Below are 17,180 nucleotides of genomic sequence, written 5' to 3'. Positions count from 1 at the left end.
GTGTTGTAGGTGCAAAATATGTAGGAATGTGATTACAAGCTCTTAAAAGCTCAAAAACGAAAAGAGCTTTTAAGAGCTTGTAATCACATTTCTACATAATTTGTACCTACAACACAACAGAGCAAGACATGGTGAATATTTTCATATCAAATAACTGTAATGTGAACTTTGTTGCAAGTCCACCTTTAAGCAGCAAGCCTAAAGCCGGTACCAAAGGAACTATCTCCATGATCTATTACTCAAGTTGTGTAAGTTTATAACATAATTTAATTTAATTATAAATATCATAAATGCAGTGATGATGTATTTAAAATTAGTTGTAACTGAATTGCTAAAAATTTTCTAAATTTTTAATCAATTTTCGCGAATAAAGCTTTAAATTACTCTCTTTACTAAATTATGAAATACTTCATAATAACTGATCCTGACAGAACAACCACTTTGTATTATTGAAGCTAACATGAAACTCTCTATAAATGTTACTAACCAGCACATCATACATACAACTTACCTGTAGCATAGCTGAGTGTGTAGATGATATTGCTGTTGAATGCAGCTACCAGTATTTAGTCTCCATAGCACACCAGGCCTTGTGGAAGATCAGGATGGGTGAAAGTCCACATGACATTCCCAGTGGTGATGTTAAATCTGAAGACTTTCTTTGTCTCATAGTCAGATATGAGATGACATCATCACCATGTCCAGCGCATATCGAGACCTGCTTATTACTCAAAAGAGGGCAGATGACGTTACGCAGAGTCTTACCAGTGGGAGAATAAATAGTTAGTCTTTTGTTAGGAGGATCAGCAACCACTACATTACCTGCTGCTACAATCAACATGCTACAGAAATTGCCATGATAAGGGTGCTGCCAAGTTGTGATTACTTGTCCTGACATATCATAGACACTTACTGTGGGAGGTTTACTATGAGACAATATGTATAGTCTGTTCTCATGAATGTTGATGGACTCAACACGACCAGAAGTAGAGATGAATGAGTCATGCAGCTTGTAGTTGCTATCAATTCTACTGACTGTACCATTACCCAATCCTACATATGTAACTCCTTCATGCTGACATACTGATATAGGAGCTCATGGTAGTTCTATGGATTTGAGTAGAGTTATAGACTTTGGAGGAGGGGATAAAGGAAGTTGTGGTTGTTGAGGAACTACAGAATGCTGGTTACTGTTAACTACTATGTCATCAGCTGAAACAATCTTCAACTCAATATCACGCCTTTCACCTCAAACATTAATATAACAACATAATGACACACTTACAAGGTGTAACACAATATTTTTATGCAGGCAGCACAACACAGCATCCTAGAAAAGAGTAAAGAATGATTACCAACTATTCATCTATTTTAAAGTTACTGATTGACTCAAATCATCTACAAGAAACATCAGAAAGTTTAACATCTTAAATTGTGTAATATGAAAATAATTTTAACGATGAAAATACTGATTCTTTTAATAACTCACTAAAATTTAGAGGTTCTTAAAGTTTTGGAGTGACAAAAATGCAAGTTATATAAACAAAGACACTGTAATAGTGTTTCTATGATATTTTAGCCTGAGAGCAGATCATGCATCTAGAGACTGACTAACACTCACTAGCTCAGTTCACAAAGATTTTTAACAGTGTCTCTAATATATTTAGCCTGAAATTAAAGCTTGCATGTAGAGACTGTACAATTTTTACTAGCTATGCGTGCAAAGTACTGTAACAATTTATATTTATGTAATATCATAGCCGGAGAGTAGAGTGTGCATATCCCTGCATTTTCATTGTGTTTATCATTTCTAGTAACTTCCAGACAAATATGGGATAAATTGTGAAGTTTTGTTAATTATTGAAAGATCGAGAGAGAAAATATTGCCTATTTTTATTATACAATATAATGTATATTCCTATTTAGTTAATTAGTTTGCAGATAGGTCAGTTGCTGCTTTTCTTCCAGTAGCCATTGTTGACTCGTCCTTTGTCCTACCTTTAAAACCTACGCAACTTGCTGGTCATTTGACTTGTCACATTGAGATTGTATAGTCAAGAGCCGTATAGTTTCCCAGAGTCATGCGACAAAAACCGGAAACAGAAACGCTTGTTTCCCAACAAAACCAATCGACATACTGATCAATTTGAAAATATTTTTAGCTCGCTCTCAATTTCTCACTTTTTTGCATTTACTATACTTTTATACAAAAAGCTATTTGTAGTTTCTTGTAGCCAATTTTGTCCTCGTTCAAATGGTCTATAATACACCAATCAACTTCAGAGCGACTGCCAATGGGAGTAATTTTTGTTGGTTAATGTTGCGGCCTCTCCATTAAAACTTATATAAAAATAGTAGGTGCGGCCTGTTTGTTGGGAAACGAGCGAGCTCCCATATACGCTTCTTTGGTCACGGGACTCTGAAACTATACGGCTCTGATATAGCAAACATATCTTTGAACACAATACACCTTCAAAGCAATTACCAAAGATCTCTTAATCACTTGTAAACATAACAATTTTACTCTACGCTCATCTTTAACATAATTAATATGGTTGAAGTCTTACTATAGACTACAATTTTTATCATTTAATTTTATTCTTTTAACATACCTGTTTGCCTTACTTGGAGTTGTCCTCCTACTTCCAACTTGGGCAACTGCTCCACAATAAGTTGGTCCATTTGTTCCTTCAGCTCTTTGAACCCTCTAACAATGTCATCCTACATGTCCAATGGGTTAAAAACTATTATAACCTTGACATAGACCAACAGCATGTGTATAAGCTGTTGTAAGAAAGCTAGAAATGTGGTTTATAGCAGAGAATACAATGTTTAGGTTTTAGCTAATTAGCATTCGTACATATTAAAAAAGACTTAATTATTTATTCACAAAAAATATCTACTTTCTGTTGACTTTATAGGACTTGATTGATTTTTCTTGATCCTTTGGGAACATAAATATGTTCAATGTTGTTATAATATAACATCCTCTAGCCTATTAAAAGTGTGTATTTACTGAACATTTTTGTACAAATTTGGTACAATTAACAACAAAAACAGTATGTACTTTCTCTCCCAGCAGTTGGCTCTCCAAAATGATTTTTTTAAATTTTAATTGAGCACTATCAAGTTTCTATGACATACTTTACCCATAACAGTTATTTTACCCTTTGCCATGTGGTTTAGACAGTTTCTGAAATACCATAAAAACCGCTACATTAAACTTTTGGAATCCTGGCCGTTTCTGTCAATGCGTGTCAGTAACCCCGGGCAATCTGTCCGATGATCCGAAGTTTTAAAACTTTTATTAAATATATCCAAACGTCCTCATACAAGGATATTTGGTAAAACACTAGTAAAAAAGTCGATCAAACCACAGCAATTATCATCAAACAGAAAAAAACAGTACTTCACAATTATTAAGGCTAAAACTATAAAAGTTCAAACAATTTTATGAAGCTCTTGAAAACATTTAAAGTAGCATCATATCTATTGTTCACTATATCTATCGAGCACACATTTATCACCATTTCATGGCTTAAAATATACTGGAAATAATAATTAGTATCATAAAATTCTTTATTTGCATCACGATCATTTATGAACTACCAACAAACTAATCATATCGACTTTTTTTGCAATATCATTCTAATAAAACTTGTTATTAAAATGAAGGAAGTGGGGAAAAATATTTAAAAACTGTTACAAATGGAAGTGAAAACTCCGATCTAACCTCTTGTGCAAGAAATAATTTGATAAATTTCTGTTGTTACTTGGAAACAGCTTTTGTAAACAAAGTCATGTGAATGCCGGAAAAAACCGCCTTTAGGGATTCTGACACATCCTACCCAATGTCGCGAAACTGGCTGTTAGGGTTCAAAAGGTTAAAAACAATTTGATTAAATGTACATGTACACTTATGTAACAAATAGATTTATCCTCGGTGATGACTGGGTAACAAAAATTATTTAGTGATAAAAAAATTATTTTCTTCTAACATGTACAGCATTTACCATTCTAACCTTTAAACTTCATATCACAAAACAGTGTTTTGTGATATGTTTTGTGATATGTTTTTGTGCAGTTCCAACAAACTAGGAGAAAAAATAAACAGAGAGTTCATGGAAGTGTATGTGTATATAAAATGTTACTGTCGCAACAGAAGCTCGTTGTATTCAAAGTTTTGATGGAAAAAACTGGCACCTCTTAGTACAAGTACAAACAAAAAGATAATATATCAAACTTTCATTGTCTGATACTTTGTTTGACTGAATGGAGAGAGAACAACTCCTACTCCAGAGAGTACAATTGTTCATGTCAAAAGTATTTCACATTTACAGGTTTACTAAAACAGAGAATATAAGTGTAACGGCGCATTTGAAACTGAAACAGAACATTTATAATTGGAAATAAAAGTAGTTTGTAATGGTAAAAACTAGCTTTAAAAGGAAATAAACTTTTTAAATGAAATAAAAACATAATTGAAAAGTAAAATCAAAAAATACACATGTGAACCTTATCATACAATTTTAATTCATATCAGTGAAGGCATTTTAAGATGAAAGTGTCTTAAAAAGGGGTATAGAAACCCATATCAGCTACTGAATACAAACAACCCTTAAATAATAATCATCAAAATTAGTATCTAATTATTATTAAAACTTGATATACATGTTGTCACATGCTGAAAATTAGTAACAAAATAATATTTTAACCTGAGTAACTATATTCACCTACAGTAACACTAGTGTATTTAGTGGTTATGAACTGCAACAAAAATTACTTTCAAAAATCACACTTTTGAGACAGACATCTGGTCTAAACGTTGGATTTGAATTTAGCTTACTCATAGATATATAAACCTAGATTGGCCAATGGGGAAAAAGCCTGTCAGACTTAAATAGCATGACATAACGTCATTATATTGTACCTCAAGCTTGACTGCAATGTTGTTAACAATGAAGCTAATGAGGGGAATAATAAGAATGATTACCCTAATAAGAAGATTCTGACTGACTATGCCAGTGCTCACAGAGTTGACCCCTCCAGCTCGGAAAAAATTGTTCTGACATGACAATATGTTAAAATTTTGTTGTACGATACTTTGTCTGACCGAATTAAAATAATATGTAGAGGCATTTCCTGATCCAGAGAATACTGTCGCCCAAACAAAAAAACATTTAGCTTTGGCAGATTTACCCAAACCAGAAATAGCAGGTGTACCTGGACCTTTGAAATTAAAAGAGAACATTTAATAATTACAAATAATGAAATTGTAATGTTAAAAAACCGCTTTTGAAAAAAATTAAAGGGGAATAATAATTAATACACAAATGAACCCTTGTCATATGATTTTAAATAGCATTACTGCTGGCGTCCTCAGGCAAACATTTCATTTAGATGCGTATAGAAGCTCATAGTAATTATCTAATGCAAATAATCCCTGGTAGAAATCATCCAAGTTTCATATACACACTGTTTATATTAAAATAGCAACAAATTAGTGTATTTAATTCGAAATTAGAACAGAACATTTGAGAATTACAAACAAGAAAAATTGTAATTTAAAAAAAAACAGCTTTTGAAAAAAATGAAAAACCCAAAAAGGAATAATAATTAATACACAAATGAACCCTTGTCATATGATCTTAACTCATTTGCACCCGACGTATTTCTAGGCGATTAGCCCCAGAGACCGCTAATTTTTCAGAAAATTGTCGTAACTCAAATTACTACTACAAGAGACAGACTTGAGATAATTTATTCAATCAAATTTCAAAAGAACCAACCAAGTCTCTTCTTTCAAAATATATTATATTCATATAGACACCTTGTATCCCTTTTATGTAGATCCGTGCCTCAAAGAAGGTAGTTTCAGGAAACTTCCAATTTTGAAAAAATTGTCATTTGCAGAAACAAAGTTAGATTTGCACCATAAAAATTACAAAATATACAAAGTTTGACTGAAATTACTCATTTATTACAGACAATACATATTTATGATTATTATTTGTACATATGCAGTTAGTCATGAACATGAAAATCGTGAAACTCTAACTTCAAACTTTTACTCACAAGCATCATCCTTCAAACAGAAGCATAGCAAATCTATATGCCAATATAACTCAAATAAAACATCATGAAAATGTTTCCAAAATTACAAATATGTTCAATAACTCTGTTCTTGACTTTTCAGACTTCATAGATAGCTCTGAGAATCAATATGATCCTATCGAAACTGAAAGATAACGTTAGTCCGACTACGGCTGGCAGCGTGAAGAGTGCATTTTTATTCTAGCATAACGATTCAAATTGGCAAAATTAAAAGTTAATAAAAACTTTGAAACACTAAAAAAATGTTTTGATTTGATTTATGCAGTCTTTCAATGTCTTACCACTTTTGAATCTGCATATTTACTTCTGGAGTAAAAAAAAAATTATCACAGACGATAAAATTTCAAGTCGGCACGATGATTTCCGGTTGTGGTAAAAACTGAGATGGGTGTACTAATTTGGTTATAACTTTCGCTGGAGACGTCGTAGAAGCAAATTTCAAATTCTGTCTGATTGGCCAGAAATTTTCCGTTTTAACTAATCAAAAATATTATTTGATAGTTTAAAAATAACGATGCAAGGATTTGGTAAAGTTCAGACGCGAGTTAACTCGCGTTGGATGCATAGTAACGTTATAAATATGCAAGTTAACTCGCGCCTGGGTGCGAATGAGTTAAAAAGTATTACTGTTGGCATCGTCAGGCAAACATCTCATTTAGAGGAGTATTTAAACTCATAGTAATTATCTAATGCCAATAATCCCTGGTAGAAATCATCAAAGTTTCATATACACACTGTTTATATTAAAATAGCAACAAAATAATGTGCTAATTGTGGTAACTTTAGTTACCTACAGTAACCTTAGTGTATTTTGTGTGTTTAGGGGTTGTGAGCTGAAATAAAATGTGACGTTACAATAAACTATGTGTAGTACTTGCTGTAAGGAGTTCTTACCGTCAAGACAGACATATAACATAAATGTGAAATTTAATTTAAATGATAATAGCTTGCTAATCCCTTCAGTTAAATCTAAGTTCTAATATGTTTTTTACTACACTTCAACTTTGTCTTTAGCTAAAACTTTATTACTTTTCTGTTTCCAGGATAGATTATACTATAAGTAATAATGGATAATGCTAAAATGAGAGAGACCAAGCGAGTTATCTCTTACAAATGTTGCTGGAGGGATTTTGGCAAACAGCCTATCCGCTTCTTCATTATTTTGATTCATTCAGCAATATGAACTCGAAAAACTCAAAATTTATATTGATATCGCATGGCGCAAAAAGTGTTGGATAGTGAAAGCAAAAACATCGTGCTGCACATGACAACACAAAAAGTTTGTATAAATATGTCATTATGCACCACACACCGTAGGAATATAGTATGAAGGTGATTTTTCGTTACAAAAAACCTTACCGTTATAACTGGACAGAAGAACGAGGACAGACAAACACTTTGATTTATATATATAAATAAAGTTCACAGCTATATTATAAGTAATAATACTTATAACATAGCTGTGAATATAACATAGCCGTGAAATTGATACATATATATATATACTAGAAATTCCACTGTCATACAGCCCACGACCAAAGTAATAATGGAAAAAAGAAAGGGTGCTGTTGGTTGTCGAAAAAGTAGTTGGAATTGACAGAGTATAATGTAAATGAGACTTGTTTGAGATGATATAAAATAAATTTGAGAGAGCACGACTCTAAAAAGGCGCAACAGAAATGTAACATAAATAAATATTAATAAAATAAATATTTAACTATCTCAAACTTATGTTTTACAATAATAAAATAAACATTAATTCAAGCCGTAGACCTAACCTACTGTGCGTAATTTAACTAACAACAGCAATAATGAAATATGTTTATTATAGCTCTGAAATGCAATATTACAAGTAAAATATATTGTAATATACAGTTTGAAAGTTGGTTGTGTTGAATGCAGAACAGTTTTGACAACGATATGTAACAGAAATAAATATTAATAAAATAAATATTTAACTATCTCAAACTTATGTTTTACAATAATAAAATAAATATTAATTCAAGCTGTAGACCTAACCTACTGTATGCAATTTAACTAACAACAACAATGCCAACAATAAAGAAATATGTTTATTATATCTCTGAAATGCAATATTAAAAGTTAAACGGCAAATTGATGTGTAATATACAGTTTGAAAGTTGGTTGTGTTGTGATGAATGTAGAATGGTTTTGACAGCGATATGTAACAGAGAGCAAGCATTGGTATTTACGCGTCTGGAAGTTTTATGCAAACTGGAGTGAAATAAAGAAATATTCTTGTCATAAAAGGGCGTTGTAGTAACGTCCTACCTTGTAGATAAGATGTAAAGAAATCTGGCTAATGTTCTAGATAATTTGAAAAACCTTCAGTAATTGGACAAAAACGTAGGCTGATAAACTGTGTACCACATTTTCGTACCTGTAAATCGGTCTACGCCTCAAACAGTAGACAAACAGTACACAATTCTACTATCTGTCGCATGGCCTTATTGGCGTTTCGTAGGTCGGTCGAAACTATTAATAAACCAAGCTGTTCAAGGGTTTTGTGGCGATTTGTGGCAAGACTTTATCGTTCTATTCTCTGTCGCTCGGCGTTTCAACTTCCGGTCTTAACTTTTATTAAACGAAGCTTTTCCAGCGTTTTGTGACAGTTTTCGTCCTAATAAATCTGTCTATTTATGTATAATCCGATCAGATGGGTTAGTTTTAGGAATTTGCGTCAACCTTTCAAAGGCTTGGTAACATATTTAAAGAATAGAGAAAGCATAACATTATTATGCTTTATTATTCATCTGGAAGTGTTGACTGATGTTCTAAAAAAAGAATCAAGGAGATTGACCAACCAGAAGCTGAGATATAGCCAATTGAGCACTATCATGTTTCTATGACATACTTTACCCATAACAGTTATTTTACCCATTGCCATGTGGTTTAGACAGTTTCTGAAATACCATAAAAACCGCTACATTAAACTTTTGGAATCCTGGCCGTTTCTGTCAATGCGTGTCAGTAACCCCGGGCAATCTGTCCGATGATCCGAAGTTTTAAAACTTTTATTAAATATATCCAAACGTCCTCATACAAGGATATTTGGTAAAACACTAGTAAAAAAGTCGACTTCAACTTTGTCTTTAGCTAAAATTTTATTACTTTTCTGTTTCCAGGATAGATTATACTATAAGTAATAATGGATAATGCTGAAACGAGAGAGACCAAGCGAGTTATCTCTTACAAATGTTGCTGGAGGGATTTTGGCAAACAGCCTATCCGCTTCTTCATTATTTTGATTCATTCAGCTATATGAACTCGAAAAACTCAAAATTTATATTGATATCGCTCGGCGCAAAAAGTGTTGGATAGTGAAGGCAAAAACATCGTGCTGCACATGACAAGGCAAAAAGTTTGTATAAAATTGTCATTATGCACCACACACCTTAGGAATATAGTATGAAGGTGATTTTTTGTTACAAAGAACCTTACCGTTATAACTGGACAGAAGAACGAGGACAGACAAACACTTTGATTTATATATATAAATAAAGTTCACAGCTATATTATAAGTAATAATACTTATAACATAGCTGTGAATATAACATAGCCGTGAAATTGATACATATATATATATATATAAATGAAGTTACTAGCCATGTTATAAGTAATAATACTTATATAGATAATGGTATGATGTCATGAACTTTCATTTACAACTTCAGTATTAGATTCATCTCTATAAGGAGTCCTCTACTACTTTGAAGTTCTACTATATATATTCAACTATTTACTTACTGGTGGAGAATGTTTGATTTTTGTCTCCAACATATCTCTGTGGTTTCTGAGACTTCTCCACTTGTCAAGAACAACATCCCCCAGAAAATCAGTAATTTGTACTTTAGACATCTGCCTGTTCTCAAGCACCTTTTTCTCTATTTCATCATACTGCTCCTTCAGTGAGTTTATCTACAGTCATGGTCAAATCTGATACAAAAAATGAATATGAACAGAACACCAAAATGTTTGTTCTATGTATGTATATATAAAGTTGCAAACTCACTTTCTGTTCAAGCAGTTTAAAGGTATATTGAGTGAGTTTTAATCTGAATAAAATTTATTTGCTTTCTACTCACTATTATAATAATAATAATAATAATAATAATAATGACACCACTATTAAATGGATGATGTCATCACTGTAGTTCCATGCGGAACCCTAAATCTTAAAATATATTGTGTAATAATTTGATGCATTATTGTTACAGCCACCGTGATAATACCAACCATATGCATAGAGGTCTCCACAATTTTTCATATTATCTCTATGTCAGAGCTGTAGATGATTATAAGCGGCAAATTACACAAACAATTTTTAATAATTAATAATTATACACCTATGTATAAGTAGGCAAATGTATAGGTGTTGATTTAGTCAACAAATTAAATATACCCCAGTCACCCCAACATACTCAATAAAGTATGTTGACATTGGTCATCATTGCTGGGCCCATTCAGCAACTACAACAGACAATCCTATAGGGTGTACCTCCCATAATGTAAATTCCACTAACTCTAACAAATTTATGTAAAGTTTTTGTTTCGAGCTACATACAACCTCTCACATATCGTAAAGTAGCAAGTTGGCACAAATTATCAAACACGGTATGAATTATAATAATGTTGTTGCAATTATAGCGTCACAATTGAATGTATATTTCTGATGCTATAATTACAGTTGGCCCAAAAATAAAGATAAAACAGTGCATGCCGATATATCTATGGATACATGCAATATTTAATTTACCGTGTGAGATCGTGTGTCAACGAACATCAAGGAATAGGTACAACTTTTTAGAGAAACTTAAAGATGATTTATCAGTGCAGGCGTCAGATTATCGATACATCATACTGAATGTCGCGGGGTGAGTTTTAGTCTCATCAAAAACTATATTTTAACCAAATATTAAACGAAAAGTTAGGCAGACATTATAATTTTAGGTATAGTAAGGATACCGTTTTTACTTTGTTTTATTTTAGACAGAACAAAACGTTTTTATTATTTTAATATTGCCTAATAGACTGTGCTTTTGATAAAAACAGAAGAAAACAATTTTAGATGCAACTGAAAGTATGCGTTTCCTATATCATTGTAGAATTACCATAACCATGAACCATAAGCTAAGTAAAACTGAAATAAAAATGAGAAAATTTGTCGATACAAACCAATACTGCTACAGTCACTGTACAGTTATTTGATGAAAAACTCAAGTCAAGGTTTTACCTTCTAAAAACAGCAAAGAAGTGAGTTAAGGAGGATTCTTCATATTTTTCAATCTTAAGTTCGAGTGCAAATATACTAACATATATTTCAAGGTCAGCAAACGCCATGAGAGGAAATCTTTCAAATATACAATTTGAGTCAACTTTACTTTAGCTAGCTTTTATTCTCTTAAAATAGAGAATATGTCAGAGTGAGATTTCTGTATTGAACTAGAATTTCATTACAAACAATTCCATATCTCTCACTATTCTATTATTGATGTATAACAGAGGAAACAAAAATATGAGTTGAAAATGAAAAGCAAAAGGTGCAGAAAATAATTAAACGCAAACATGGACTGAGCTAATTCACTAACCTGCTCATCTCTCTTCTTTTGAATCATATTTAGCATATGTTCAGTCTGACTGTCATATTCAGAGACCATCTTAGATATTCGTTTGAACAGCACTTCAAACTGCTCATCTCTAGCTGAACTCTCAGCAGATATCGTGCCTGTGAGAAGGGCCGCTGCCAGGTTGTCTAATGGAAGCAGAAAATGTGTAGAACCTAAATCAAAAAGATAACTTCACATATACCAATCATACATGACATATAGCCACTTTGGTAAATAGTAAAAATATTATTATGTTTGTTTATGCATTGTTTACATTATTTGCTAACAAAGAGTGAATACACATGCTACTGTTGTATATGCAGGCGTCTCTTGCGCGCTTGACTATGTTACAGCACCTTGGGCTAAGGGAACCATATAGGCTTTGGGGGGGGGGCAAAGCCTCTCACACAAGCTTGCAGGATTATGTAGCTTTCTCAGCTTATTGATAAAGCTAAGGAATTGGTAAATAAGTATGGAGAAGGGTGTATAAGCGAGCATTCTTCTTCCAGCTAGAGGAGAGTGAAGTGGTGGTGAGTGAATACACAACAGCTACAACCAAAGACAACCATTTGGTGCTCTGAGCAAATAGATATCATACTAGATCTAATATATTGTGTCTAACAAATCTAATAACATTTAGAGACCTGCAAACACCTACAATAAGTCTACATACCAGTGTCACAGGTTGGCAAGTCAGGAACACAATTCAGGCAGCTGAGAACATAGCAGACTCCACATCCAAGAATATATTGTTGGTTTTTATGCTTGGGGCAGCTGCTGACTTTAGCTTTTTGCTGTTGACCCAGGTACTCAAGTATTGTAATCTTGTGATGGTCATCAAGTGCATCATCATGAGACTTAAGTATAAAAGTCAAATCAATACTGTGACTTTTGGATACTATCTCATATTTTCTACTTCAAAATGGTGAGGAACAATTGTCATCAGTAAAATATTCATGTGACAATTATAAAGCTAGTTTAGAACAGATTTGTTTCAGGTTGGTTTTACCAGAGTTTATAGATTATGAGGCTTAGATAGTTTTTAAATTACCAACACTCAGTGAGTAGTTATTTAGACTCAGACTAAAGCGTGTTCTCTTTCTGTACATCATATTGACTCTCTAAGTTATTATTTCACAACAATATAACAATTACGGCTTTAAAACATAAGTTATCATTGTTTAAAAAATCAAAATTATTAAATGGCTAAAAAACCCACAATAGACCGTATTCACCATAGTTGAAGTTACAAAAAAATTGAAGTTGAAGTACATATTTTAAATTTTTTTACAAACTGCTGTTTGTGAAAAAAAAAGTCCAGCCTAGATATTAAACATGAGTAAATTCTTCGATGAGCAAAGAACTTTTTATTGCATTTCATATTACCTTCACATTGTATCTTTGTGCATTTGTATAGTAAGATACTAAAAAGCAATTGGTTATTAAAATCAGCTTGATGCAAAGTAATAATATATACTAACAACTTCACATAAAACTACTGCTCATGCCTTATTTGAATTCTTACATAAAGATCTGAAAAGGAAACACTAGTACCTCCAAATGAGCAGGACAGAACTTTTTAGAGCAGAAAGTACAATAGCTGATAGCTTTCTGTCTCGGTGAGCTCTTCTTTAGACAAACATCACAGAGTGTCTTGTCTGTACCCAAGTCATAAGATGGTAGATTGGCTGGTGGCATCTCAAACACTTGGCTGCAAATAATTAGTGATAAGTGATAAACTATTTGCTACATGGGCCATACAGTGCTAGATGATGCATTATATGAGTCATTCTATGATGGGCGAGTCTTTTTCTAAGCTTGTATGTCGGTAGTAGACCAATCTATGGATCTGCACCTGTAAAGGGCAGAGTGGGGAGGTTTTATTATTAAAATTAATGCTGGAATAGCTGGAATAGCTAAAATGTAGATATGACTACATCATTGGATTAAGAGTCTGGTCTCTGTTTATCTTAAATACCATTTGAGACAAACATACAGATTATAACATACAGGAATATGTCTTTAAACTGAATAATATATTTCTAACTTAAAAGTAAACTTGCACGAAATTTTGATAGATTTTATCAGAAATTATCGGCAGATTTTTATCATCTACAATTGTTATTTATGTTTCAGGTGAAATGACAGCAATAATATTTCAAGATTGAAATCGACAAATTTTGATCTCTGTGTGCAATTAGTGCAATTAGAGCGAAAGTGCGATTAGAGTGAAAGTGCAATTATGACGCTCGTAAGTGCAAAGAGACAGAATAGAGACACTTAACTCTGCAACTTGAAACTTGATATTAACTATAGCAACTAATGACTTGAGCAACTCTGAACAATGTAGACGGTATCAACTATAGCAATAATAGCAACTAGTGATATCATTTAGCATGATATGCCTGGTTACACAGACTATACATGCTACATAAAATACATGAAATGATATGGGAGTTAGAGTGTAATTTCATGGACTTGATAAACCCAGCAGAGGGCAATTTTGTACATTACATTATAAACACTTGGAAAATCAGCAGTGTGAGCTGATCCATAGTATCAAACTTATACTAAAGCACAGCTGCAGTACACGTGCAGTTCAGGATTTTGAAGAATGTGCATATGCAGTGTACATAAATTGCTAGGTTCTCTTTCATGTGCGTCATGGAAATGAATCTCAGAGAGAAATTTGTAGCAAGAATGCAGTTACAGTAGCAGTAAGTGTCAACTGCACATTAGAAAGTTGTAATTGGTTGCAAAGTTACTGTATACCATGCTTCAATGGTGCAATGCAGTTTTAATGCATCACAGCCCTGGCTATGTGCAATATTATATAATCTAAGTTTAACCAATATATAGTAAGACTCACCCGCATCTAGTGTTTCCACACAGCAGCAGGTGCTTGCTCTCATAGTAGGTGGTCAAACAAGTCATACAGTGAACATGACTGCATGGTAGCACTTTGGGGTTGACAATGGTGTCACTTTTACGGCAGCAAAATTCACACTCAACATCTGCTAGAGCTTCAGCCATTGTGATGTTTAACTTTAACAAAACCAATATTTGTTGAAATTCAGTTTTAAAAGGTGATTAAGGGTGTGTGAAGGTCTGCAGTCGAGAGAAATTAGCACCTGCAAGTACCTGCTACAAATGCTAAACAATACTCAAAAACTCAACCTCAAGCTCATTACGACAGCTGCTCAACATCTGCTACAGCCTGAGCCATTATAATCTAGAAATAAAATGCACATGTCTGAGATTCATCTTACTACATATGTAGAAATACAGCATCATGGGTACAACTTTCTGGTGCTATAACCAAAATTTGTGAAAGCATTTGGTTTGAACCAATTACAAAGTTTGATGCGCTTGCAAAATTTGAGTAGCATTTCATAGTCTAGCAAGCAGCATTAGGAAGCAATTAGTAAATTACATTATTTATTACGCAAATGTCTTACTTCTGGCTGCAAATACTCTGCCAGTGTAGCGGGGAACTCTATTCCGTAGCATGGAAGTTACCAAGTTATTATAAATCATAACATCATAATCTGGAAAGGCATGTATCTCTCTCTTAGCAATGAGTTATTTAATTTATTTGTAAATTTGGTTGAACCGATACTGGAGAGACACATACCCCTAAAATATTGTCCACATGTTTGTCCACTTTTATCAATCACAAGCAATGTAAACTTCACACCACATCAGTAGGCCTATTATGGAATCAATTTTATCATGTTATGTAATTGACACTGTGACACTCATGTCAGGCATGTCCTGCCATTCCTCTCACCAAATTAAGCGTATTTCATTGCAACCATCACCATGGTGAATGGCTATTGGAACGAGCCCTCTATCAGAGACATAGAATGTTTTTACTATGCATAAGATCGGATATTCAACTGTTATGGATTGATCTATTTCGGCTTTTGTAAGCGACAAGGAAGTTAGCCCAAGTGTATCATGGAATATATTATTGCCTTTATTATTGCAAACTGATACCAATAATGACTAGATAATGTTGAATATGCATGTATTTTTAGGAACGTATTTGGTTTCAGCTATATTCAAATATAATCTTTTCAAAGATGTGACTTGCTTATTTCATCTACTAACAACTTTTCAGTTTGAATAGCAACTGAGAACTTTGCTGATACAAAGGCTTCGATGAACTAGTGTGGCAGATTTGTTACTCCTCGTATTATACAGCTCATTTCAAGTGCATGCTTACTTACATTATTAGTCAACCCCGCGTCATTAACCCATATATGGTCATTATTACCATATATAGTAATTATGCCCTTATATGGGCGAGCTGCAACCTATATAAAGAAAGGCATAGCCGCAGTGGAGGCAGTTGTTTTTGTAATCTAGTCAATACAATTATATACACACACACACTCTCTCTTCATTTCTCGCTTGAGCGGTCAGCAAGGATTAATGCCGGATAGTCGACCAGTATAGGCATCATCGGTCAGCTAGTTGACTACGGGGTCAACAGCTAATGTGCCCTGACTGGGTCGACCTAATTATAGGAAGAGAGGTCGACCTAAGCTAATCAGACAACGGACCTTAGGGTTGACGTGGTCTTCTATAATCACATACAGTTATAAGCACGGCAAGCTTAATGTAAGCCGACCTGTCAGGTCGCCATTAGGTACACTGGTAGACCAAGACAAAAACCAGTACACTGGTGGCAGCGGTGGGATCGTCTGACCATGCCTGGAAGGCGGTCAACTAGGAGAGAGGCAGCTGAGGCTGACCTCCATCAAGCTGATCAGTATGGGCGGATGGCTGACGCCATAACTGAGGCTTTACGGCAATCTCGACCAGAGAGGGACTTCAAGCCCCCTAAGTTCGATGGCAGTGATGATGTTGAACTGTTCATCAGTCAGTTTCAGGAAGTAGCTGAAGCTAATCAATGGTCTGCAGGGTCAGCACGTCTGCACATCAGAGAGGTGCTGAAGGACGGTGCTAAAAGCTGTAGCAGGGGAGAAACTACGGATGCCATCTTTGCAGCCCTGAGAACTAAATTTCGTCTGACAGTTAGAGAGGCCAGGAGCCGATTAAACCTCAAGAAGGAAGTCAATGTTAGCTTGCAAGATCATGCTGCGGAAATAGAAAGACTAGCCAATATAGCTTATGCTGATCTGCCTGAACACCATCGTGCAAATATGGCATTAGATGCTTTCTCCTTGACATTGGGCAACACCTATCTACAGAGGCATCCTTTAGCGGTGGGAGCACGGACTTTGGGAGAGGCAGTGCGGGCTGGAAATGACTTTCTGCAAATTCAGCCATTTAATCATCGGTTGACCCAAAGGTCAACCATCATGGCTATAGAAGGGGAGGAAGAGGATGACCCCAAGGCAGCCCAGGTCGACCTCCCACAAGCTACAAAATCGGCTACGTTGGAAGATGTCCTTGTAGCCCTAAAGGAGC

The 17,180-nt window shown here is 34.1% G+C and overlaps 1 protein-coding gene across 1 annotated transcript; it reads right to left on the bottom strand.

Moving 5' to 3' along the window:
* Window positions 1–556: 556 nt before the first annotated feature.
* LOC137402285 (tripartite motif-containing protein 2-like) lies at window positions 557–14,774 on the bottom strand. The gene is made up of 7 exons (XM_068088780.1): window positions 14,611–14,774; window positions 13,296–13,452; window positions 12,415–12,598; window positions 11,724–11,914; window positions 9,883–10,053; window positions 2,613–2,721; window positions 557–1,053 (listed from the first exon to the last, which is right to left on the bottom strand). The coding sequence occupies exons 1-7, from the start codon at window positions 14,772–14,774 to the stop codon at window positions 557–559; spliced, it is 1,473 nt and encodes a 490-aa protein (XP_067944881.1).
* Between the last annotated feature and the right edge of the window lie 2,406 nt (window positions 14,775–17,180).

Source organism: Watersipora subatra, chromosome 8 (genome assembly GCF_963576615.1).
Source record: "Watersipora subatra chromosome 8, tzWatSuba1.1, whole genome shotgun sequence".
In the NCBI taxonomy this organism is placed as follows: Eukaryota; Metazoa; Bryozoa; class Gymnolaemata; order Cheilostomatida; family Watersiporidae; genus Watersipora; species Watersipora subatra.
The sequence above is the reverse complement of the archived record's forward strand: the minus strand, read 5'-3'. Positions and strand labels throughout refer to the sequence as shown.